Below are 27,641 nucleotides of genomic sequence, written 5' to 3'. Positions count from 1 at the left end.
GGAGGCCATTCAGCCAGTCGAGTCTGCACCAGCCCTTGGAAAGAGCATCCTACTTAAGCCCATACCTCCACCCCATTCCCGTAACCCAGTAACCCCATCTAACCTTTTTGGATACTAAGGGCAATTTAGCATGGCTAGTCCCCCTAACCTGCACATCTTTGGACTGTGGGAGGAAGCCGGAGCACCTGGAGGAAATCCTCGCAGACATGGGGAGAATGTGCAGACCACACACAGACGGTCAGCCAAGCCGTGAATCGAACCAGGTCCCTGGTGCTGTGAAGCAACTGGGCTAACCACTGTGCTACCGTGCCACCCAAGTCGTCATGACTGAGCAGAGCACCTCAGTGCTATTTTGTCAATCGTGGACGCTGCAACTCAACGAAAACTGGTCAAAGCTGCAGTTGAAACCAAACTAGGAAGGACAGTGGAATTGGCAGCAGCAGCTTTAGAACTGCAGGATGAGTTCAAGTAGATATCCAAGTAAGCAGAACAGTATATTGAGAAAATTCAACGCACTAAAATGTTAAGTGGCCCACATAAGAAATGAAAAGCGGATAGCATACAAATTCCATGAATTGGTTGGACCTTGTTGTGTGAAAATTGATCACCACATTTCCTTTATTAGAGCAGTGACTACACTTCAAAAGTAAAGCTCTAAATAGTTTGGAACATCCACAGGTAAGGAGAGCAAGATACTGCGGATGCTGGAAATCTGAATTAAAAACAGAGGATGCTGGATAAACCCAGCAGGTCTGGCAGCATCTGTGGAGAGAGAACCAGAGTTAACGTTTCGAGTGTATATGGCTACTGTTTTTCTCTCCACAGATGCTGCCAAACTTGCTGAGTTTAGCCAGCATTTTCTGTTTCTGAGGTAACAAACGATGCTTTGGAAATGCAAATTCTTTCTTGGTGTACTCAATGATAAACTTATCGCAACAAGGCAGAACAGCAATGAACAAAAGGCAATGATGTGTGGAACCGCAAAAAAAAAATTATAAAGTTCCATCCAATTCTGCTCCATCCAATTCTGATGGCCAAGAAATAAGAGACATATTCAAGAGCTGGCAGCCGTGTAGAGAGGTACCACCTTCAAATGGTTAAGGATACAAGTTATGAGAAAAGACTGAGAAAATTTGGGCTTTATAGCCCCAAAAAGGAGTACGAGAGACAACCTCGGGAGGAATAAAAGATTGTATCAACTAAGATTTTTGATCTCTCAGGGAATCAACATGGATATTCTCTTCTCCTGCTCCTATTTTTTACCATATTAAATTAAACTGCGCAAGTAGAACTTGGAGAAACAAGTTGAAGTAGGAAAGAAAGACTTGCATTTACGCAACACTTTTCACGACTCGATGTTTCAAGTTTCTTTACAACCAATGAAGTATCATTTTTTTGGATGACAGTCATTATCATGATAAGAAAAGCAGCAGCCAATTTGCTCTCAGCAAGTTCCCATGAGCAGCAAATGGGTTAACAACCAGATTATCTGATTTTAACAGTGTAACATTTGAGAAACAGATTATCAGCAGGATTATTATGTGGAATGAACTGCTGCATTTATGACATGAATGAAACAGCTTACTTAAAGACATAGAGCAGGATCTACTGGTCGCGTAGGCCTGAAAAGCAGCACAACCCGACCGGTTGATGACAGGCAATCCCACTTCCGGGATCTACCCGGCTCGCCAGGCTTCGTGAGATAGTGTTATTGCGGGCGAGATCACTTTCTGGCAAATCTGCATAACAGAGTGAGACAGCTAGTCTCACTGTAATATGCGTTCCTGAGATCTAACCAAGGCGTGGGATCTAACTCCCTCACCTTGGAGAACTCGGGCGAGCGGCGTTCAGTGCTGGTCTCCACAAACAGGGACCCAATGGAAAGGCACTCGTGGGGGTCTCCCAGCGGAATGGTGGCCCCAGGGGCATGCTCTCTGGGTAGGGCGGTACCCTGGCACTGCTGATGCCACCTGGGTGCAGGCCTGGTATGTTCAAGGTGCATCAGCTGGCAGGGGCACAGCCAAGGTGCCAGGCTGGCATTTCTTTGCAGTGGTGATTGGGCCGGGCTGTGCCCTGCGTGGGTGTGCAGGGTTGCGGGCAGGCAGCCTGGGGACAGGACTGAATGCAACCCCGATCTACCCAGATGGGCATTAGATAGCGCCGAGAAACACCCGACTTATCTCATGCTCCCATTCGAGTAGATTGCACCCATAATTTAAGAAACAATTGGATGCTAGAATGAACCTTGATCATTCAAAATTATCTTGTGACTCACCAAACAGTTTATCTTATTCTTTCACAGAAAGTGGGCATCGTTGTCTTGGCCAGCATTTGTTGCCATTCCTAATTTTCCTTCAAGGTGGTAGTGAGCAGCCTTCTTGAACCGCTGGTGGGGTTGTTTGTTTGTTAGGGGCCCCTCCCACAATACTCACAGATATCCTCCACCCCCTCGAACATCCGGCTCATCCTTGATTTTGAGAGATGCGCCCTGTCACTACCTTCAACCTCGCACAGAAAGTCCAGACATTCACCCTCTGCAGCACCACACACCACAGTCCCTCTTCCAGCGTCACCCCCAGCTCTTCCTCCCGCTTCGCCTTAATCCCTTAATCCCCTCCATGGACATCCTATCTTCCTCCAGAAATCACACGTAAACTCGCCGAGACGACCCCCCTTCTCCAACGCGCCCCTCCCGCCCTCCGGCTGTCAGCACCGCCTCCAGCAACGAGGAGGCTGGCGCTATCGGGAAGGTCGGGAATACCTTCCTCGCAAAGTCCTGCACATACAGTAAACCAACCCCCGCACGCCAACCCATACTTCTTTCCCAGCTCCTCTAAACTTGCAAATCGCCCCCCCTAGGAACAAACCCTTAATTTCCTTAATCCCCCTCTCGTTCCATCCCCGAAACCTTGCATTCATTCCACGGCTTGAACACATGATTCCCCCTAATCGGCATCTCCCTTGATCTAGCACCCAGTTTAAAGTGCTGCCTAAACTGCCTCCAAATCTTCAAGGTGGCCAGCACCACTGCACTCACCGAATACCTTCCTGGGCCATCGGGAGCTGCGCCCTTGCAGCTGTCCACTCAGTTCAAGGACTATTAGAAATGGGCAATAAATGCTGGCCCGGTCAGTGTCGGCCACATCCTGGAATGAATAAAAACAAGAATCCTGGCCCTGGGTCACTGTCCGTGTGACGTTTGCACTTTCTCCCCTTGCCTGCGGGGTTTCACCCCCACAACCCAAAAGATGTGTAGGTTAGGTGGTTTGGCCACGCAAAATTGCCCCAGAATTGGAAAAAATATATAATAATTGGGTACACAAACTTTTTATAACAACTTACAACAATATCCAGCTGCGGGACAGATCTCCGAATTGTGGTACAAGCCCCTCGATGTGAGGAGGGAGGACAGTGGTACAAGCCCCCCGAAGTCAGTAGGGAGGACTGTGATACAAGCCACCCGATGTCAGTAAGGACTGTGACACAAACCCCCCGATGCCAGTAGGGGGGACTGTGACACAAACCCCCCGATGTCAGTAGGGAGGACTGTGACACAAACCCCCCGATGTCAGTAGGGGGGGACTGTGATACAAGCCACCCAATGTCAGTAGGGAGGACTGTGATACAAGCCACCCGATGTCACTAGGGAGGACTGTGACACAAACCCCCCCAATGTCAGTAGGGAGGACTGTGATACAAGCCACCCGATGTCAGTAGGGAGGACTGTGACACAAACCCCCCGATGTCAGTAAGGACTGACACAAACCCCCCCGATGTCAGTAGGGGGGACTGTGACACAAACCCCCCGATGTCAGTAGGGAGGACTGTGATACAAACCCCCCGATGTCAGTAGGGAGGACTGTGACACAAACCCCCCGATGTCAGTAGGGGGGACTGTGACACAAACCCCCCGATGTCAGTAGGGAGGACTGTGATACAAACCCCCCGATGTCAGTAGGGAGGACTGTGATACAAACCCCCCGATGTCAGTAGGGAGGACTGTGATACAAGCCCCCCGATGTCAGTCGGGGGGACTGTGACACAAACCCCTCGATGTATGTAGGGAAGACTGTGGTACAAACCACCCGATTTCAGTAGGGAGGACTGTGATACAGGCCCCCCCGATGTCAGTAGGGAGGACTGTGACACAAGCCCCCCGATGTCAGTAGGGAGGACTGTGATACAGGCCCCCCCGATGTCAGTAGGGAGGACTGTGATACAGGCCCCCCATGTTAGTAGGGAGGACTGTGACACAAACCCCCCGATGTCAGTAGGGAGGACTGTGATACAGGCCCCCCATGTTAGTAGGGAGGACTGTGGTACAAGCCCCCCGATGTCAGTAGGGAGGACTGTGATGCAAGCCCCCCGACGTCAGTAGGGAGGACTGTGATACAGGCCCCCCCGATGTATGTAGGGAGGACTGTGATACAAGCCCCCCGATGTCAGTAGGGAGGACTGTGATACAAGCCCCCCGATGTCAGTAGGGAGGACTGTGATACAGGCCCCCCCGATGTCAGTAGGGAGGACTGTGATACAAGCCCCCCGATGTTAGTAGGGAGGACTGTGATACAGGCCCCCGATGTTAGTAGGGAGGACTGTGACACAAACCCCCCGATGTCAGTAGGGAGGACTGTGATACAAGCCCCCCGATGTTAGTAGGGAGGACTGTGATACAGGCCCCCCATGTTAGTAGGGAGGACTGTGATACAAGCCCCCCGATGTCAGTAGGGAGGACTGTGGTACAAGCCCCCCGATGTCAGTAGGGAGGACTGTGATACAAGCCCCCCGACGTCAGTAGGGAGAACTGTGATACAGGCCCCCCCGATGTCAGTAGGGAGGACTGTGATACAGGCCCCCCCGATGTCAGTAGGGGGGGACTGTGATACAGGCCTCCCATGTTAGTAGGGAGGACTGTGATACAAGCCCCCCGATGTCAGTAGGGAGGACTGTGATACAAGCCCCCCCAATGTCAGTAGGGAGGACTGTGGTACAAGCCCCCCGATGTCAGTAGGGAGGGCTGTGATACAAGCCCCCTGACGTCAGTAGGGAGGACTGTGATACAGGCCCCCCCGATGTATGTAGGGAGGACTGTGATACAAGCCCCCCGATGTCAGTAGGGAGGACTGTGATACAAGCCCCCTGATGTCAGTAGGGAGGACTGTGATACAAGCAACCCGATGTCAGTAGGGAGGACTGTGACACAAACCCCCCGATGTCAGTAGGGAGGACTGTGATACAAGCCCCCCCGATGTCAGTAGGGAGGACTGTGACACAAAACCCCCGATGTCAGTAAGGACTGTGAAACAAGCCCCCCTGATGTTAGTAGGGAGGACTGTGATACAAGCCCCCCGATGTCAGTAGGGAGGACTATGATACAAGCCCCCCGATGTCAGTAGGGGGGACTGTGGTACAAGCCACCCGATTTTAGTAGGGAGGACTGTGATACAGGCCCCCTGATGTTAGTAGTGAGGGCCGTGATACAAGCCCCCCGACGTCAGTAGGGAGGACTGTGATACAAGCCCCCCCTGATGTCAGTAGGGAGGACTGTGGTACAAGCCCCCCAATGTTAGTAGGGAGGACTGTGATACAAGCCCCCGATGTCAGTAGGGGGGACTGTGATACAAGCCTCTTGATGTCAGTAGTGAGGGACTGTGATACAAGCCCCCCGATGTCAGTAGGGAGGACTGTGGTACAAGCCCCCCAATGTTAGTAGGGAGGACTGTGATACAAGCCCCCGATGTCAGTAGGGGGGACTGTGATACAAGCCTCTTGATGTCAGTAGTGAGGGACTGTGATACAAGCCCCCCGATGTCAGTAGTGAGGACTGTGATACAAGTCCCCCGATGTCAGTTGGCAGGACTGTGATACAAGCCCCCGATGTCAGTAGTGAGGACTGTGATACAAGCCCCCCAATGTTAGTAGGGAGGACTGTGATACAAGCCCCCCGATGTCAGTAGGCAGGACTGTGATACAAGCCCCCCGATGTCAGTAGTGAGGACTGTGATACAAGTCCCCCGATGTCAGTAGGCAGGACTGTGATACAAGCCCCCGATGTCAGTAGTGAGGACTGTGATACAAGCCCCCCCAATGTTAGTAGGGAGGACTTTGCAGTGTCGACAGGGCTGTGTTTGCCATTGCTGTGCCAGGTGCCTAGATAAATGGCATATGATCAGTCTGGCTTCATTCCTTTTTATTGACTTTGTAGTGGTTTGACAGGCCATTTCAGAGCCAATCACATTGCTGTTATTCTGGAGTCACATGTAGGCCAGACCAGGTAATGACAGCAGATTTCCTTCCCTCAAAGGACATTAGCAAACTGTTTTTTTTTTTAATGTTACCATTACGGAGTTGAGCTTTTAATTCCAGATTTATGAATTGAACACAAATTCCACCGGCTGCAGTGGTGGGATTCGAACCGGTGTCCCCAGAGCATTAAATCTGGATTACTAGTCCACAGATCTTTGGATCCTCACTGTCTTCAGGTGATGTCCCGGAGGACTGGAGAACAGCCAATGTTGTTCCTCTGTTTAAGAAGGGTAGCAAGGATAATGCAGGAAACTACAGGCCAGTGAGCCTTACTTCAGTGGTAGGGAAATTACTGGAGAGAATTCTTCAAGACAGGATCTACTCCCATTTAGAAGCAAATGGACGTATTAGTGAGAGGCAGCATGGTTTTGTGAAGGGGAGGTCGTGTCTCACTAACTTGATAGAGTTTTTCGAGGAGGTCACAAAGATGATTGATGCAGGTAGGGCAGTGGATGTTGTCTGTATGGACTTCAGTAAGGCCTTTGACAAGGTCCCTCATGGTAGACTAGTACAAAAGGTGAAGTCACATGGGATCAGGGGTAAGCTGGCAAGGTGGATACAGAACTGGCTAGGTCATAGAAGGCAGAGAGTAGCAATGGAAGGATGCTTTTCTAATTAGAGGGCTGTGACCAGTGGTGTTCCGCAGGGATCAGTGCTGGGACCTTTGCTGTTTGTAGTATATATAAATGATTTGGAGGAAAATGTAACTGGTCTGATTAGTAAGTTTGCAGACGACACAAAGATTAGTGGAATTGCGGATAGCGATGAGGACTGTCGGAGGATACAGCAGGATTTAGATTGTTTGGAGACTTGGGCAGAGAGATGGCAGATGGAGTTTAATCCGGACAAATGTGAGGTAATGCATTTTGGAAGGTCACAGTCCTCCCTACTGACATCGGGGGGTTTGTGTCACACACTACCAGAAGGATGTGGAGGCTTTAGAGAGGGTGCAGAAGAGATTTACCAGAATGTTGCCTGGTATGGAGGGCATTAGCTATGAGGAGCGGTTGAATAAACTCGGTTTGTTCTCACTGGAACGAAGGAGGTTGAGGGGAGTCCTGATAGAGGTCTACAAAATTATGAGGGGCATAGACAGAGTGGATAGTCAGAGGCTTTTCCCCAGGGTAGAGGGGTCAATTACTAGGGGGCAAAGGTTTAAGGTGAGAGGGGCAAGGTTTAGAGTAGATGTACGAGGCAAGTTGTTTTACACAGAGGGTAGTGGGTGCCTGGAACTCGCTACCGGAGGAGGTGGTGGAAGCAGGGACGAGAGTGACATTTAAGGGGCATCTTGACAAATACATGAATAGGATGGGAATAGAGGGATACGGACCCAGGAAGTGTAGAAGATTGTAGTTTAGTCGGGCAGCATGGTCGGCACGGGCTTGGTGGGCCGAAGGGCCTGTTCCTGTGCTGTACATTTCTTTGTTTGATATTACCACATTGGCATCGCCTCCCCAGTTCACATCAAGATACTACACAATCCAAGATGGACAATTTCATTTAATCGGGACCCAGTTCCATCATCTCTATCTATGGTGCAATGGTCCAAATTTTGTGACCAGTAGCCAGGAAACAGTGAACGATTACACTTGTGCACAGATTTCTTAAAATGGGCTTTAGGATTATAATTTTATTTCAGCACAGTGCGCTCTTTGTGAGAAGGACAAGCAACAGTGTGTCTCCTTCATCAGGTTGAAGAATACTTATTGAGATTATACAGAGTTGAAACCAGGAAGTGGAAATTATAATATTAAAAAGGAAAAGATGGGATTGAAAGAGGAATGAGTCAGCAAGAAAAATTTAAAAATTACTACAAGGATTTCAGCAATTCAAAAAGACAGCATGCCGTCTTCTCGGGGAAAAGGCTGACAAGTTCCAATCACAGCCGACATCATTTTATTTTTGAGTTTTAGATATTTGGTATTGCACATGTACCAGCTCTCTGGAAGAGCTATCCAACCTTTCCATTTGTGTCTTGAAATTGTTAGAATCATAGAATTTACAGTGCAGGAGGAGGCCATTCGGCCCATCGAGTCTGCACCGGCCCTTGGAAAGTGCACCCCACTTAAGCCCGCACTTCCAACCTATCCCTGTAACCCCACCTAACCTTTTGGACACCAACGGCAATTTATCATGGCCAATCCACCTAACCTGCACATCTTTGGACTGTGGGAGGAAACCGGAGCACCCGGAGGAAACCGACGCAGACACGGGAAGAACGTGCAGACTCCGCACAGACAGTGACCCAAACCGGGAATCGAACCAGAGACCCTGGAGGTGTGAAGCAACTGTACTAACCACTGTGCTACCGTGCTGCCCCAAATTATTGTTCTTCAATTATTTTTCACCATTTGTTCAAAGAACGTAATGAATTGTCTAATACCAGTATTTCAGATTTGGAATTCCATGACCAATCACCAATTCCCTGGGAAAAAAGAATTCTACTCTTAAGTTTCTTTTACAACAGTCTTCTGAGTAGCCCTCTGGTATCCGGCACTTCGACCAGTGGAGGAAATTTGTCCCCAATTGAAGTCATCAAATAAATCGCCATTGCAAACACCTCCATCACCACTTGGTATAATCTAAAATTGCACAATTTTGTGCATTGCTATTGGGTTTTAATATTGACCTTTAGTTGTTAAGCATTTTAATTACCAGTTGTAATAGGGGTCACAACCTCATCCATGCTGTAAAAGGAAAAAAAGAGTCCAGTTCAGTTTGATAATTATTCATGTTTAAGCTTAATACTCACCACTGGAATACAATGGGTCACGCCATCTCCACTGTCTATCACTATGCCAGTTAGTGTGCGTTCCCCCACCTGCCGGGAGGTCCAGGAAGCAGCTAAGGCGAGAACGGCCTGCAATTTGAAATGACCCCTAATAAATTACACAGTTGTAATATATGTAATGCAATTTTTCCTCCATTTCTTGGAGTAGCAATTTTTTTTAGAAAATTCAATTCTCCCATGCTCCATTTTATAATTCTAAAAGTGCAACAATAAAAGGAACGTACCTTGCACTGAATTGTTTAACAATACTGAATTTTATATTGCTTCTCTTACTTCCTCAGCAAGGCCAAAGGCACTTTCACAGTTTGTTTTTGACATACAGCATTTGTTTAATAGGTAAACACAACACGCAATTTGCACACAGCGAAGTCCAACAGCAATGAAGTGAATGGCCAGTCAGTTCCTTTTTGGTAGTATTGGTTAAAGGAGGAATGTTGGCCAGGGCAAAATAACTACTTCCTACTCATCCTTCATAAAATGCCACTGGGTCTTTTTTAACCACCTAAACGGGCAGTCTGGACCTTGGTTTCACAATTCATCAAAGAGACAAGTAAAACAGAGACATATCTATCCTGTCAGCAGCCTGGGAGGAGAGACTTTGAATATAACATTTTGTCCTATGACAGCATAAAGTTTTGTCCACTGCACTTTCACGGGAATGACCAATGGATTTTCTTTTTGCTTGTCAGATAAGGAAAATGTATACAGAAAACATCAGCCTGCTAGCTGAATGTACAAGCAGCAGTGAAGCATGAAACAGAGTTGCCAACAGCCCTCCGTTAATGCACATTATAATTAGGATTATGGGACAACTCAGTAGAATATACTTCACTGTAATGACTCCATGAAATGAAGTGAAGTGCATAAATCTGTCCGAGAAGCATTTCTCTCCAGAATCATTGCAACCTAGACCAAAGAAAATAATTCTATTTTGCAAGAGATTGCACACCATTTATTATGGATCTCCTGACTGAATGTGGAGAATTAATTTCTTCCACGTTAGTCGGAGCTAATCTCTCTGGTTTAAGTAATGGATGCTGCAGTTTTAGGCTAGAAAATGTGACAATGTGACTGGACTATTTCAAAACTTTTCAGGATCTATTAAGAACACATTCCTTGAACACCTTCGGTAATCCTCAGGTGCTGGTAGTTAATGTCTCTTCAGTACCTTTATGCAATTCATAACAGACCCATTTTCAGGTAAAACTTTATACAACTTCATTGATCAATATTAAATAACTTGGGAACAATGCAGAAGGTGGGTCATTGATAAAACAGCAGCACACAAATATGTATTCTGAGCTAGAGTATGGACTTTCTATTTACAGCAATGTTCACTATTAAATATCAAATTCAGTAATTATGGCAATGTAGAATTTACAGCACAGAAAAGGCCATTCGAGCCAACAGGATGAACTATGTGATGTTTATGCTCCTTTGATGAAAGTCTAAATCTTTATAATGCTACAGAGCTATGTAATCAATGCCAAGTGAATGTACACACTGGGAAATTGTATTCAGTAAGGTATAACAAGGGATTAGAAGAGTCATGTCTGGTTGTAAATAAAGTTCCTTCTTTCTTACGCTTGGAGCCTTGAATCGGATGGATGTAAAACTTACACGTGGAAACTCAGTACTTTAACACTGCAATAAATGCAACAATTTTTTCAAGAAGACAGGCGAAAAGGGGATTGGCCCTCAGTTCAGTCAGTATCCTGATAGCACTAAAGAGGCTATGGTGGAGACTTTCGTCTGTCGCTTATTATTGAAGAAAAGCCATTGTCATTTGAATATCTGTCAGTTTGTTTGGGATACCATCAGTTTGGTGCAGACATGGATGCTCGTCTGCAGCTGTTAGTACTGTTGGATTTGGAAAATTGTTTTAGATGGAAACCCAGCGCCATTTTCTTTGGAGGAGATTTGCCTGCAGAATAGTTGTGGCGAAATTCAATAGTTTGTGCCACTTGAATTTTGGATGGTCAGAGTTTCAGATCCTCACTGTCCCTAGATTCAAGGGTGTCATCTACTCTGTCATGAGCTTCTACCATGGGTCATCATGTAACTGAACAGCGGGATCCAGAGGGCAGAATTTCCTTCCTTTTCTTTCCTTCTCCGTCCTACTTGATCATTAAGACGTTATGACTCAAAAAATGATGCAGCTTGCACACGCGCGCCACCCGTCAGCGGGACAGCATGCAGCCCACCCAAGGGCAACGTCCATAGTAGCCCCTACAGGACGGTGCAGGATGGGGGCTGCTGAGCATACCGCTGGCATGGGTAGTGCCAGCCAATGGTACCCCTGGCAGCAGGAATCAGAGCCAGGACTAGAGGCCCCCCCAAGGGACAGGGTTGCACTAAGGCTGTACGAGCTGGAGCTGCTCGCGGGGTTCCCTGCAGCAGCGGAGCCTTCCCCAGAGGAACAGGAGACAGCTGGTGAGGACGGGGAGCCGGTCTCCCAATAGGCCGAGGAGGAGATGGGAAGGAGGCGCCGCATCAGGCCACATACGTACAGGCAGTGCCTGACATTTGAGAACCCGCCAGACCGGACATGCCGTTGAAGATCCAGCTAACTAGAGGGACAGTGCAACACATCTGCCAGATCATGGCGCACCTGACATCGCTGGGGTATGGGGGAGGACACCTGCTCCCGGTGGCCGCCAAGGTCACCCTGAACGTTTACGCCACCGGGTCCTTCAAGGCATTGAGTGGGGATCTGTCCGGAATCTCACAGACCTCGGTACACAGGTGTATCCGCGCCATCACCGAGGCTCTATATGCCCGGTCAGCACAATATATCAAATTCAATGTGGTTCGAACCCACCAGGATGCCGGGGCAGCAGGATTCGTTGTCATCGCCGAGATGCCCCGGGTCCTTCAAGGTGATCGATGGGATGCACGTCGCCCTACGAGCACCAGCCCAAGACGGGGTCGTCTTCACAAATTGAATGGGGTACCACTTAATGAACGTGCAGCTGGTGTGTGACCATGAGATGGACATCATGCACATCTGTGCCCGATACCCGGGCAGTGTGCACGATGCCTTCATCCTTGCACGCTCAACGGTTCCTGACCTCTTCAAGGTGCACCCGGGAGTGAGGGGTTGACTCCTGAGTGACAGGGGTTATCCTCTGCGGTCGTGGCTGATGCCTCCTATCCGTAGGCCACAGACCAAGGCTGAGACCTGTTACAAAGATGCCCATGCCATGACCAGGTGCCTGATTGAGTGGTGGTTTGGCATCCTGAAGATGCAATTCAGGTGCCTGAACCGCTCTGGAGGGGCCCTCCAGTATAGCGCTAGGAGGGTCTCCCACATCATGGTAGCCTTCTGCGTCCTCCACAACATCGCGCAGCAGAGACGACGATGTACTGGAGAAGGAGGATGAACACCAGGCCTCTTCCGAAGGGGAGGATGCAGGGGAGGCCGAGGATGGGCAGGACATGGGGCCCGGGCCGACACAGGAGGCCACACAACATGTCCGCCAGGTCCAACTGAACCTGCAGGAGGTTCGACTCCATCAGCCGCACCCGCAGGCGCTTCGACTCCTGCAACCGCACCCGCAGGCGCTTCGACTCCTGCAACCGCACCCGCAGGAGGTTCGACTCCTCCAACCGCACCCGCAGGCGCTTCGACTCCTGCAACCGCACCCGCAGGAGGTTCGACTCCTGCAACCGCACCCGCAGGAGGTTCGACTCCTGCAACCGCACCCGCAGGAGGTTCGACTCCTGCAACCGCACCCGCAGGAGGTTCGACTCCTGCAACCGCACGAGGTTCGACTCCTGCAACCGCACCCGCAGGCGCATCGACTCCTCCAGCCGCACCCGCAGGAGGTTCGACTCCTCCAGCCGCACCCGCAGGAGGTTCGACTCCTCCGACCGCACCCGCAGGAGGTTCGACTCCTGCGACCGCACCCGCAGGAGGTTCGACTCCTCCGACCGCACCCGCAGGAGGTTCGACTCCTCCGACCGCACCCGCAGGAGGTTCGACTCCTCCGACCGCACCCGCAGGAGGTTCGACTCCTCCGACCGCACCCGCAGGAGGTTCGACTCCTCCGACCGCACCCGCAGGAGGTTCGACTCCTCCGACCGCACCCGCAGGAGGTTCGACTCCTCCGACCGCACCCGCAGGAGCTTCGACTCCTGCGACCGCACCCGCAGGAGGTTCGACTCCTGCGACCGCACCCGCAGGAGTTTCGACTCCTGCGACCGCACCCGCAGGCGCATCGACTCCTCCGACCGCACCCGCAGGAGGTTCGACTCCTCCGACCGCACCCGCAGGAGGTTCGACTCCTCCGACCGCACCCGCAGGAGGTTCGACTCCTCCGACCGCACCCGCAGGAGGTTCGACTCCTCCGACCGCACCCGCAGGAGGTTCGACTCCTCCGACCGCACCCGCAGGAGGTTCGACTCCTCCGACCGCACCCGCAGGAGGTTCGACTCCTCCGACCGCACCCGCAGGAGGTTCGACTCCTCCGACCGCACCCGCAGGAGGTTCGACTCCTCCGACCGCACCCGCAGGAGGTTCGACTCCTCCGACCGCACCCGCAGGAGGTTCGACTCCTCCGACCGCACCCGCAGGAGGTTCGACTCCTCCGACCGCACCCGCAGGAGGTTCGACTCCTCCGACCGCACCCGCAGGAGGTTCGACTCCTCCGACCGCACCCGCAGGAGGTTCGACTCCTCCGACCGCACCCGCAGGAGGTTCGACTCCTCCGACCGCACCCGCAGGAGGTTCGACTCCTCCGACCGCACCCGCAGGAGGTTCGACTCCTCCGACCGCACCCGCAGGAGGTTCGACTCCTCCGACCGCACCCGCAGGAGGTTCGACTCCTCCGACCGCACCCGCAGGAGGTTCGACTCCTCCGACCGCACCCGCAGGAGGTTCGACTCCTCCAACCGCACCCGCAGGAGGTTCGACTCCTCCAACCGCACCCGCAGGAGGTTCGACTCCTCCAACCGCACCCGCAGGAGGTTCGACTCCTCCAACCGCACCCGCAGGAGGTTCGACTCCTCCAACCGCACCCGCAGGAGGTTCGACTCCTCCAACCGCACCCGCAGGAGGTTCGACTCCTCCAACCGCACCCGCAGGAGGTTCGACTCCTCCCACCGCACCCGCAGGAGGTTCGACTCCTCCAACCGCACCCGCAGGAGGTTCGACTCCTCCAACCGCACCCGCAGGAGGTTCGACTCCTCCAACCGCACCCGCAGGAGGTTCGACTCCTCCAACCGCACCCGCAGGAGGTTCGACACCTCCAACCGCACCCGCAGGAGGTTCGACTCCTCCAACCGCACCCGCAGGAGGTTCGACTCCTCCAACCGCACCCGCAGGAGGTTCGACTCCTACAACCGCACCCGCAGGAGGTTCGACTCCTCCAACCGCACCCGGAGGTTCGACTCCTCCAACCGCACCCGCAGGAGGTTCGACTCCTCCAACCGCACCCGCAGGAGGTTCGACTCCTCCAACCGCACCCGCAGGAGGTTCAACTCCTCCAACCGCACCCGCAGGAGGTTCGACTCCTCCAACCGCACCCGCAGGAGGTTCGACTCCTCCAACCGCACCCGCGGGCGCATCGACTCCTCCAACCACACCCGCAGGAGGTTCGACTCCTCCAACCACACCCGCAGGAGGTTCGACTCCTCCAACCGCACACGCAGGAGGTACGACTCCTGCAACCGCACGAGCTTCGACTCCTGCACCCGCAGGAGGTTCGACTCCTGCAACCGCACCCGCTGGAGGTTAGACTCCTGCAACCGCACCCGCTGGAGGTTCGACTCCTGCAACCGCACCCGCAGGAGCTTCGACTCCTCCAACCGCACCCGCAGGAGGTTCGACTCCTCCAACCGCACCCGCAGGAGGTTCGACTCCTCCAACCGCACCCGCAGGAGGTTCGACTCCTCCAACCGCACCCGCAGGAGGTTCGACTCCTCCAACCGCACCCGCAGGAGGTTCGACTCCTCCAACCGCACCCGCAGGAGGTTCGACTCCTCCAACCGCACCCGCAGGAGGTTCGACTCCTCCAACCGCACCCGCAGGAGGTTCGACTCCTCCAACCGCACCCGCAGGAGGTTCGACTCCTCCAACCGCACCCGCAGGAGGTTCGACTCCTCCAACCGCACCCGCAGGAGGTTCGACTCCTCCAACCGCACCCGCAGGAGGTTCGACTCCTGCAACCGCACCCGCAGGAGGTTCGACTCCTCCAACCGCACCCGCAGGAGGTTCGACTCCTGCAACCGCACCCGCAGGAGGTTCGACTCCTCCAACCGCACCCGCAGGAGGTTCGACTCCTCCAACCGCACCCGCAGGAGGTTCGACTCCTGCAACCGCACCCGCAGGAGGTCCGACTCCTCCAACCGCACCCGCAGGAGGTTCGACTCCTGCAACCGCACCCGCAGGAGGTTCGACTCCTGCACCCGCAGGAGGTTCGACTCCTGCAGCCGCACCCGCAGGAGGTTCGACTCCTGCAACCGCACCCGCAGGAGGTTCGACTCCTGCAACCGCACCCGCAGGAGGTTCGACTCCTCCAACCGCACCCGCAGGAGGTCCGACTCCTCCAACCGCACCCGCAGGAGGTTCGACTCCTGCAACCGCACCCGCAGGAGGTTCGACTCCTCCAACCGCACCCGCAGGAGGTCCGACTCCTCCAACCGCACCCGCAGGAGGTTCGACTCCTGCAACTGCACCCGCAGGAGGTTCGACTCCTCCAACCGCACCCGCAGGAGGTTCGACTCCTGCAACCGCACCCGCAGGCGCATCGACTCCTCCAACCGCACACGCAGGAGGTACGACTCCTGCAACTGCAGGAGGTGCGACTCCTGCAACCGCACCCGCAGGAGCTTCGACTCCTGCAACCGCACCCGCAGGAGCTTCGACTCCTGCACCCGCAGTAGGTTCGACTCCTGCAACCGCACCCGCAGGAGGTTCGACTCCTGCAGCCGCACCCGCAGGCGCATCGACTCCTGCAGCCGCACCCGCAGGCGCATCGACTCCTGCAGCCGCACCCGCAGGCGCATCGACTCCTCCAACCGCACCCGCAGGCGCATCGACTCCTCCAACCGCACCCGCAGGAGGTTCGACTCCTCCAACCGCACCCGCAGGAGGTTCGACTCCTCCAACCGCACCCGCAGGAGGTTCGACTCCTCCAACCGCACCCGCAGGAGGTTCGACTCCTCCAACCGCACCCGCAGGAGGTTCGACTCCTCCAACCGCACCCGCAGGAGGTTCGACTCCTCCAACCGCACCCGCAGGAGGTTCGACTCCTCCAACCGCACCCGCAGGAGGTTCGACTCCTCCAACCGCACCCGCAGGAGGTTCGACTCCTCCAACCGCACCCGCAGGAGGTTCGACTCCTCCAACCGCAGGAGGTTCGACTCCTGCACCCGCAGGAGGTTCGACTCCTCCAACCGCACCCGCAGGAGGTTCGACTCCTGCACCCGCAGGAGGTTCGACTCCTCCAACCGCACCCGCAGGAGGTTCGACTCCTCCAACCGCACCCGCAGGAGGTTCGACTCCTCCAACCGCACCCGCAGGAGGTTCGACTCCTGCACCCGCAGGAGGTACGACTCCTCCAACTGCACCCGCAGGAGGTTCGACCCCTGCAACTGCACCCGCAGGAGGTCCGACTCCTGCAACCGCACCCGCAGGAGGTTCGACTCCTGCAACCGCACCCGCAGGAGGTTCGACTCCTGCAACCGCACCCGCAGGAGGTTCGACTCCTGCAACCGCACCCGCAGGAGGTTCGACTCCTGCAACTGCACCCGCAGGAGGTTCGACTCCTCGGGCTGGGGCTCCGGGGTGTCGTAGTCTGCGGTCAGAGGGCACCCGTCGTTGTCAGTGTCCTCAGGGCACCCGTCGTTGTCAGTGTCCTCAGGGCACCCGTCGTTGTCAGTGTCCTCAGGGCACCCGTCGTTGTCAGTGTCCTCAGGGCACCTGTCGTTGTCAGTGTCCTCAGGGCACCCGTCGTTGTCAGTGTCCTCAGGGCACCCGTCGTTGTCAGTGTCCTCAGGGCACCCGTCGTTGTCAGTGTCCTCAGGGCACCCGTCGTTGTCAGTGTCCTCAGGGCACCCGTCGTTGTCAGTGTCCTCAGGGCACCCGTCGTTGTCAGTGTCCTCTTCCTCGCTGCTATCTGTTTGGGGATCAGGGCCACCGGAGGGGCCTGCCTCACGGCAGGAGATTCTGCAAGACATGACACATGATTGGATTGCGCCTGGGGATGGGGGGAATGGGGGGCGGGAGAGACGACAATGACGACAGGTGTGTGGGAGTAGGATTAGTGCCAGAGCACAGTGCTGCCTACTCACCCTGGCCGCCCTGAGAAGGTCGTAAATTGTTTTCCAGCACTGCTGTCTGGTCCTGGTGGTGGGGCCCTCGGCGCTCACGGCCTCTGCTACCTGCACCCTGGTCTGGTATACGGTGGCGGTGGCAATCTCCTTCCCACCCCGGGATACAAGGTAGCCCGCCACTCCTCCGCGCCATCCAACAGGATCTACAACTTGGCGTCTAAAAGCCGGGGTGCCGCTCTCTGTGCTGCCATCTTGTTGGTTGAGATGGCTGTGTGTGTGTGTGTGTGTGTGTGTGTGAGTGTGTGTGGGAAGTGGTGCTTATCTGCGGCTGCAGCTTGTCAGCCTCTCGAGTGTCAATCCCGAGCCCGGCGAAGTTCCTGCGTGGTGCTCGCCCATTAGTGGTTGTTGAATTGGTCCGGGAGCGACGCCAGTTTTGCTGTCGTAGAAGTCCACCGATTCAGTCCCAGCGTCAGCACTTAAGCTTTTGAAATGGAGAATCTTGTCCCTTCTCCCTTCTTGAAAACAGTTACAGTCGTCACATTCCCAAAGTCAATGGTCGTGGGGTGGAAAGGGATGCTTTTCCTCCCAAATCTGTAGGATGAATGTTGTACTTGCTGCAGCTCTCCCATCAACGGTGGCTCACTCACGGATTCTACCCCAGTGAGATCAAATAAAGGTCAGTTGTATGAGACTCCAGTGCCTAGACCATTGGGTTTGAGCATATTGTAACTGGGACTAGGTCAGTACAAACGATGCTGAAACATGTGACCTCCTCAAACAAAACAAATTGTCTTGCAGATCAACCCAACGTCACAAGTCAAGAAAGCAAAATTGTAACAGTTCAAGGTTGGCGCCCAAAGACAAACCCAGAAGATAAAGGACGTGTGGAGGAAAGATAAAGCCCAAGAGATGTGGTAACAACAATGTGGTGACCATCATGATGTGCAAGGCTTGTTTGTCCATTTGATGAAGGTGAAATGGGCAAAATCCTCTTCACTCACAGGATGGTGTTTCTCTCCTTAAGGATGACAATGTCATTCAGTAATGCTGGAAAGAACAACACTTAAATAATGAATCCACAGGAACAACTCTTGCCTCCAGGCTATTCCCCCAGTGATAACTTTGTTGTGTCCACTGTGGTGACCTCCCAGGGCCTAGCGCTTAGGCCCGATTAAAAATTGCCCATTTTAAATTAAAGAATTGGGCACTTTAAAACAAACCACAGTCACTCCAGCAGAGCCTCATGGGAATTCAGACTGGCCAAGTTCAAATACACTAAAGGTCAGGCAGGTTGCCAAGACATGTCCCGACCTACCCGGTCAATCAATCCAATTGATATGTACCGGTATATTGCAATCCCAGGCCGGGCAAGAGTCTTGGGCGACTAGAGTTCCCACTATCACCTTATTTGGCAAAAGCGTACATGTGGACAAGGCCACTGGAGATGGACACCTGGGACGGGCCCAGGTGACCTGTCAATTGGGCATCAATCGGATCATTGAACATTAAAAAACCCTTTTGATACCCCATTGGCAAGAGGCCAAGAAACCAAAGGGGATAAAAGTAGGCAGACTGGACCCCTTGTCATCGAAGACTCAGCGTACGAAGCGACCTTGACCAGACCAGAGAAGCAAAGAAAGGAAAGGGACTGCTAGCCAGAACCACCTTCGTAAAGACGGACCAGAGGAATGTAATGATCAGATCCATAGCTCTACCAAGCCATCTTTGGGGGTAATATACACTGATCTTGGGTATCTCTAGTATATTTTGTGGGTAATTTAAGGGTTAACTAGGTAAATAAATATTGTTGAATTTGAAATTGTGCTTGTAATTTATTTCCTTGCTAATAAAGACACCCTAGTCGAAAGTATCTGAGGTTTTACAGATACACCGCTGTGTTTTATGTCTAATTCATAAAGATTCCAATTTGATTGTCAAGTTAAAATAAAAAGTAAAGTGAAATCTTCTTCATCGATCCTTCATTGCCATTATTTGGTGATCATCATTTATTTGCAATGATTCCCACGTGGACTGTAATGGTCCAAATACGCATCCTACCTTCCATCTGACCCAGCAGCATATATTTCTATTCTATTCTGTTCTAGCTCCCCCATACCTGCTCATTTTGCTGTTTGTTTTGTAAATGTATCCAAGGTTAGGTGGATTGACCATGATAAATTGCTCTTAGTGACCAAAAAGGTTAGGAGGGGTTATTGGGTTACGGGGATAGGGTGGAAGTGAGGGCTTAAGTGGGTCGGTGCAGACTTGATGGGCCGAATGGCCTCCTTCGGCACTGTATGTTCCATGTTCAAGCTGTGGTAACATCCAACCACTTTCTGGGTAAGCACAAGACTGATTTTTTAAACTTGTGAACTCCCAAGATGTTGGCAAGCGCCAATTCAAAGTTCTATCAGAATATAAATGAAAAACAATTGTAAATATATTCTCTAAAAGAGAGGTTGCAAGGAAAATCTACTAAATTAGAAGGGTGTGGGTGGACATTTTATGTGCCTCTGCACTAAAATGTTGCATTTCCATTTCCATGGTTACAGATGGAATCACAAAATTGGGTGAAGGGACATTTCCGCAATCTGTGCTGATCATTTCAAATACTCAGGTGAAGCATTAAAAAAAAAAGGCATCTCTGGTAAAGGTGAAAGTCGCTCAACTTAACAGCAGCTCGATCATATCCATTGCGGCCCTTAAAAAGGCCCTTCTTCAAAATTTAAACTAAGCTAGGCTCAATCTTTGGATCATATCCATTGCAGCTCTTATAAAGGCCCTTCTTCAAAATTCAAACTAAGCTAGGCTCAATCTTTGGTGCACAATCTTGGAAAAGAATTCTGTTGAGCTCGAGTAGAACCAATCCAGTTTCCATGTTCCTGACTTAAGTTTCTATTTTAACCAATGAAATTAAAAATGTTCCACGATGATATCTTCGAAGTCACACCTGTCTTCCACGCTTAAATTTTGAAGAATTTACATCTATTTTGCTACGTATGGCAAATAGCAATTATCATTCTTCAAAATAGAATATCGGGAGTGTCAGAAGTAAGGCAAGTCCTGCAGAGAGAGAGGTGGGGTGAATGAGGTGGATGAGGAAATGGGATTTTTCAACTATAATCCCAAGTGGTTCCTTCTTTATTTTGCCCAATACGCCAATTTCTACAAGATGCTCACAAATTGCAGTAATGTGTGAAAATAGTCCCTTCTACTACTCGAAAATAAATCTGACTCATAATAACAATGTTAATTTGTACAGTTTTCCAATTACTAAACAGCAACAACTTCCTGTAACATTTTACGATGAGTTTCTGTAGGATTGCTTCAGTGACATTGATGAATGAGTGTCATAACCCTAAATTTGAAGAAGACGGGTTGATGTTGTGAGATTGAATTCTTGGAGAGCACAATTTAGTCTGCCAAAATTTATTAACCTTAACTTCTGACCTGTAACAACCATTGGAGAGAAATAAACTTGTCACCCATCTGTCACACAAGATTTGACTGAATAGTGCAAGGACATTCTAATACAATGTACCTCTCGCTTTTATATTTTTCCATTACATGAATACTTTTTTTTAAAATGTGATCAAGACACTGTCATGTTAAAAAAAAATACACATACAGACCCCTAGGAGGACGGGCAAGCAAGCTGCTGCCAATGAAGCAGTTTCCAAACATTGAGAGATGCAAGAAACTGAGAACAAGGATTAACTTCCAATTCTCTCTGCCAGTGGCACTGTCAAGATTGGTTGGTTGAGTGGGGAAGGGGAAGTCTAGGTTGGAGTCCATATTGTTACATTAACACACTTCTGTCACTGCAGCTCTCTCAAATGGCAAGAAACCTCCGCTATTTACAATCTCCTTACCTGGACTGCAATGTAAAGACCTGGAACATTAAAGGACTCGAACATGATTTCGGCGAGGTACTCGCGATTCTCTGGTGTGTTGAGAGGTGGTTCTGTCTGCAACAAGAGTGTACTAATGTTACGTACAACCCTAAATACATTTGACAAAAGGAACAATTTGTTGCTTTCATCACTGCAAAGATGAAATACGGTGCCTCTCCAAACGTTAAGAGCTACTTCTTCCTCTACTGATGACTCCACGTTTAATCCTTTATTCACTATCTTTAACCTCCGATAGAAGTACAGCATTTCTTTCACTGCTAAAGTTGCCTTCAAAAGCCTCTTTCTTTCCTGTGGCAAACACTTTTCTACAATTGACTTCTATAAATCCCAAGTTGTTCCTAGATTCAAACATTTCTCCCATGTTTGGGAAGGCTCAGCACATTCCTGCACTAATGAACGTGTAAAATGGGTCAAAAACACCAAAAAAGCATCTCTCAATTTTTCTTTTGTTTCTTCTAAACCCCAAGCGCACTCCTGTCTCTGCTTGCATCTCCACTGTATTGAATCAGAGGCAAAACTGATGCTTTCCCAGACTTCAAACCTGAAGCTTCGTATAATTTCTTCTGTCTTGCCTTCTGCTAAAAGCTGGAGGATTTAAATAACATGCGTTAATAGAGCATCTTTAATGTAGAAAAATGCCCTGAGAATCTTCACTGGAGTATTAACAAAATTTAATGCTGAGTTTTGTTACCAGGTATTACGACAGATAGCCAAAAGACCAAGGAAGATGATGCTGCCAAGGTTGTCGTGAAAGAGGAGGTGAAAGAGTGACACTGGATTGATATATCAGGAGGTTTTGGAAAGGGCTTGCTGGAATTAAAAATCCACGTGTTTCTAGAACCAGGTCAAATGTATCCTAGGATGTTGTCGGAAATAAAGGGTAGAAATTGCAGAGGCACTCCAATCCTCTTTGGATACAGGGATAGTTCCAAAGGACTAGAAAATTATATCTTTATTTATGCCAGGGTAAGTCCAACAATTACAGACCAGTCAGTTTAACCTCCTGTGATGGGAAACATTTTACAAACAATAATCTGGAACAAAATTAACAGTGGCGTTTTTTGTAATTATTTCATGGGATACGGGTGTCACTGGCAAGGCCCACATTTGTTGCCCATCCCTAATTGCCCTTGATCAGAGTGGCTTGATAGCTATTTGAAAGGGGAATTAAGAATCAACCACATTGCGTGGATCTGGAGTCACAGGTAGACCATACCAGGCAAGGATGACAGATTTCCTTCCTTAAAAACGACGTGAGTAAACCAGAAGGGTTTTTACAAAGCTTCATAGTAACCATTACAGAGACTAGCTTTATACTCCAGATATTATTCATTGAATTTAAATTCCACTACCTGCTGTGGTGGGATTTGAGTCCATGTCTCCAGGGAATTAGCCTGGGCCTCTGGATTACTATTCCAGTGACGTACCACTATACCACCTCCCTTGGACAAGGAGGGATTAATTTGAAAAGAAAACCCACATAAATTTGAGGGCAAATTGTGTTTAACTAATTTGATCGGGATGTTCTGTGGGTAGTTTATGAAGATAATGCAGTTGATGTGGTGCATGGAGGCTTTCAAAAGACATTTGATTAAAAGGCAGCGAGGTTTCGCAAGGTAATTTAAGACCGATGAAGGTAGGTCCGTCAGTGAGCAAATTCGGGGGGGTGCAAGAAGCAAATATTTATGGAGCTTGGAGATCAAGGAAGGTTGTAAGGCTGTGAGTTAGGTGCAAATAAAAATCACTCACGCCACATTTATCTGGTATTTCCTCTTCAACCACTGAATGGACCTCAGTCTTCCTCTTTGATTACATAATTTAAAAAGAAAGACCATATTTGCCAACATTGGGACTAAAGCTTTATTTTAGACTGACAACAACCTCGGGCTTTATTCTTCTCCATTTCCTAATTGGCGACTAATTAATTTAAAGGGCAAGTTTCAACGTTACAGCCAGTGGGAGTCTGGTTTCTTGTTGCAATTCTTTTTAAGAAATGCACTATTGATCAAAAACAGTCAATATTTTGGTTAAGTAGAGAACACAGAACATTTTTGAACTTTATTTCTGATATGAAATCCCACACTTTAGTGGAGTGCAATTTGTTAGCACCTGGACAAGCAAAGCCAATTTGGTACAGGGAATAAAAAAAGTCTTTCCCTCAAAGCATCTTTTAAGTGAAGCATTTTCTGTTCCAGCTGCACAATCGATAAATGTATAGGAAGGCTTGATATAGAATGAGAGAGTTAATTTCTGATAATTAAATTTCAACAACTGCAGGTTATTTACAGTTAGTTAGTTACAAAAGCAACAATTATCTATAAAAAAAAGACTGAAGTATACATATCACCAATCCATCCAAAATACAAGGTATACCAGTTATACACCCTTTCCAAAAAACAAAAAAAAAAAGTCCAGATATATTTACATTCTGACATGTAAACAGAAATCGGATTTACAAATCCTCATTCATGCCAAAATACAATTAATAAGCAACAAAGTTAGTCCATCTGGAATAATTTATAAGCAAAGTTAGTCCATGATTAACATCTTCAAGAGAGATGAATGTGTATCACACAAATATAAACACAACAATTATAATCTGTGGCAATACATATTTTACTATAACATCAGCTACATTTTTCATTGCCAGCCCACATAATTATTGCTTTTTCCATTCGTTCTAATTTCTTTTAGTTCCTCATCTTGCTCATGCTACACCAATCATCTGTCCTTCCACCCTTCTGCTTTCTCCATCCTACACAGTCGATTTCCACATTACCAGGAAAATAGGAAATAACAATTGACAATAATTATCAGTTCACATCATCTTTGTCCTCCATGCATTTGCTCGAAAACTAATTTTAAAACTGACAAGACATTTCACACCAATTATGCTATTTAGTGGGAAGACATCCTGTGCGCAAATCAAACCACATGACAGAACCCAAGGTTAAACAGGTTTCTGCCAGCACGCCCACAAATCAAGGTCAATTAAAATGTTTATATTACTGTATTTAATGTTTAGTCAAAGCTTAACAATGTTACGATCCCAGTTGCCGTTACTACTGGATGGGAAGTTCCCAGAATGGAACCCTGGTTCAAAAGACCATAACTTTTAATTTGTTTTTAGAAAACATGGATGAACAGAGTGACAAGACTGCCAATGAGCTTTTAAACAACAGAAAAAAACATTTATTAAACATGAAAAGTTTGACTATAATACAATAAGCCTTCACTCACACTTATCTGCCACCAATTTACACAGATTTTAAGGATAACACAGATTTGCAGTAAGTACACAATCCCTGTAAACCAACAGTCTGTGGTCAGCCTCATTCTGAAACCAGATGGCAGATGCCACCCAATCAAACTTCTGTGGATCTTTCCTCAAAGCCCCCCACAGGATTGTCATAAGAGTGTTTCCAAACTCCACTCTCGAAAATAATCTTCTTCCAACAGCGCTTTCCGCCGTTTTCAGCAAGGATCCACTTCCAGGATTTCAAACACTCCTTTCAGTATTCCATAGTCTTGAATTGCCACATGAATCAAGCTTCCACACAATCTCTCAGATACCCAACCATGCCTTCATAGACGGTACTAAGTTTACCAACCTTAGGATTGCTTCAGATATCTGGCTTCTCCCTCGCCAACTTCACCAGGTCTGCACTTTCCAGCTCTGTCTTTAACTTCAATGAACAGCATCTTGTTCAAATTCCAGTTATGTTTTTCTCTTCTGGGAACTTCTCTTTTCATCAAGTGAAAGCAAATTACTTTGACAAAGAGTCATCCAGACTCAAACGTTAGCTCCCTTTTCTCCCCACCGATGCGGTCAGACCTGCTGAGATTGTCCAGTATTTTCTGTTTCTCTTTTCATTCCTTTTTTTCTAGAACTTCTTTCTTTAGTTTCTGGGTCTGGCTTTCTTGCTCATTACTCATGGTTCGGCTTCTGGCAGAACTGTGAAAGCTGCCTTTTGTCTCACTGCCTTGGGTCCAGTTAAAACAAAACTCAAACGTAACCTAAACATGGCCCCAGTTGCAGCTCAGTCTTTCTTTGAGCTTGTTTGCTTTTTACGCAGCAAACTCTGAATGCAATAGAGACACATTTTAAAATGAACCCATAAACCCTCATACATGCAAGAAAAAGGGGGTGGCGGTGGCATAGTGGTATTTGTCACTGGACTAGTAATCCAGAGACCCAGAGTACTGCTCTGGGGACCCAGGTTCGAATCCCACCATGGTAGATGGTGAAACTGGTGTTCAATAAAAATCTGGAATTAAAAGTCTGATAATGACCATGAAACCATTGTCGATTGCCCATCTAGTTCACTAATGTCCTTTAGGGAATGAAATCTGCCGTCCTTACCTGGTCTGGCCTAAATGTAACTCCAGGCCACAGACTCTTAACAGTCCCGCAAGGGCAATTAGGGATGGGCAATAAATGCTGGCACAGCCTGCGACGCCCACATCCCATGAACAAATTTTAAAAATGAATCGAATTAGAGTTTTACCCTTTCGTACACAGGAACTCGGAATTAAACTCACTTAAAATCTATACTTCATTTCTAACATCCAACAATTCAAACATAGATTTCTATAAAATTGCCTCTACTTCCTGACAGCAAACAGCCCAAGAAGAAAAGTTTGAAACGTTAAATACACAAAGGACTCCTGAACACTGTTCTGGTGAACAAGATCTCTTTTTATACCAATTTCTTCCCTGGCGTACAAGTGCCCATTTTTCGTGTGCTGAATGCAGCAACGCCTATCAGCAGACCAATCATGAAAGGATATTATAAATTCAGCCCATTCTTGACCTCACTGGAAGCCAACCCAATCTGTGACAAGATATGCTGAGCAGGGTTATAAAGGAATGGGTATCAAGTGAGTAAATGGGATTGAGGGACAGATAACAATTGAATGGCAGAACAGGTTCAAAGTGGTGAATGGCCTATTCTTGTTCTCACCATTCTATAAAAAGCAGCTCGGAGCACAAGAGTTTCTCATATCAAGGAGCAGGATCATGTAAAATTGCAACATTGTAGTTCCCCCACTGGAGCAGTAATTACAGTGCGATAAGTTTATATAGGCAATTTCAATAATAAATATTGAGCTCTGGTTTTTATATTGGAAATAAAATGCTTTCAAAAAGTTGGTTTGCAGATGCAGCAAGTAATTAAGAAGGCAAATGAAATTTTGTCCTTCATTGCTAGAGGGATGGAGTTTAAAAACAGGGAAGTTGTATTGTAGCTCTATACGGTGCTGATGCCAAACCTGGAGTACAGTGTACAGTTTTGGTCTCCTTACTTGAGAAAGGATGTACTGGCACTGGAGGGTGTGCAGAGGAGGTTCATTAGGTTGATTCTGGATTGACAGGATTGGCTTATGGGGAGAGACTGAGTAGACTGGGACTATACTCAATGGAATTTAGAAGAATGAAGGGGGGATCTTATAGAAACATATACGATATGAAGGGAATAGATTAGAAGCAGGGAGGTTGAAACTAGAACTAGGGGGCAAAGCCTCAAAATAAGGGGAGCAGATTTAGGATGGAGTTGAGGAGGAACTTCTTCACCCAAAGGGTTGTGAATCTGTGGAATTCCCTTCAGCGAAGCAGTTGAGACTACCTCATTGAATGCTTTAAGACAAAGATAGATAGACTTTTAAACAGTAAAGGAATTAAGAGTTATGGTGGGTGGGTAAATGGAGCAGAGTCGACAAAAAGATTAGCCATGATCTTATTGAATGGCGGAGCAGGCTCGAGGGGCCAGATGGCCTACTCCTGCTCCTCGTTCTTAAAACATGGCAAAAACAAAGTTTGTGCCAAATTATCATCAATACATTAGAGATATCTGATATTTTAATGGCTTAAGTGCTTCTGGCCTAATACAATTTGGATTACACCAACACAAATTTGATCAGGCAAGAGGATTTGCTAGTGTTTAGGAACTAGCTTAAACACTTGTTTGATTAAAAATTACGTACAATATGCATAAAGCATGAAGAGCCAAAATAAACAGAATCATTATGATTGGCTATCAATGGTGTCACTACCATTAAAAAGTGATGATCTTCAGGTTCTGCTCGTAGATATTTGAATATCACATGTTCCATAAATCTCTCCATTAGATCCCAGTCTTCAACTAATCCGTGTCGAATGGGCCACTAGAAAGAGAATCAAAACTCCAGTGTCAGAAATGGATATGGCACCTTTAATATCTATGCACTTCTTTTCTTCAGCAACTTTTACCACAACATTTATAGTTCTTATGGCCTAACAGAAACATACATTGTATTTCTTTAAAAAAACACTTTTTTTGTCAACTTTTGTATTGTTCTGATCAGGACAGTTCGCA

The 27,641-nt window shown here is 48.8% G+C and overlaps 1 protein-coding gene across 4 annotated transcripts in view; it reads right to left on the bottom strand.

Moving 5' to 3' along the window:
* Positions 1–27,641, bottom strand: part of actr3b (actin related protein 3B) — a 151,502-nt gene that overhangs the window by 71,098 nt on the left and 52,763 nt on the right. For all 4 annotated transcript variants that reach the window (XM_072508189.1, XM_072508188.1, XM_072508186.1 and 1 more), the window contains 3 exons: positions 27,340–27,450; positions 21,247–21,342; positions 9,059–9,166 (listed from right to left, as the gene is read on the bottom strand). In XM_072508189.1, the coding sequence (XP_072364290.1) occupies positions 9,059–9,166; positions 21,247–21,342; positions 27,340–27,411 (276 nt within the window). In that variant the 5' untranslated portion in view covers positions 27,412–27,450. The remainder of the gene's footprint in view (positions 1–9,058; positions 9,167–21,246; positions 21,343–27,339; positions 27,451–27,641) is intronic.

The sequence above is a fragment of the Scyliorhinus torazame genome, chromosome 6 (assembly GCF_047496885.1).
Source record: "Scyliorhinus torazame isolate Kashiwa2021f chromosome 6, sScyTor2.1, whole genome shotgun sequence".
NCBI lineage: Eukaryota > Metazoa > Chordata > Chondrichthyes > Carcharhiniformes > Scyliorhinidae > Scyliorhinus > Scyliorhinus torazame.
The sequence above is the reverse complement of the archived record's forward strand: the minus strand, read 5'-3'. Positions and strand labels throughout refer to the sequence as shown.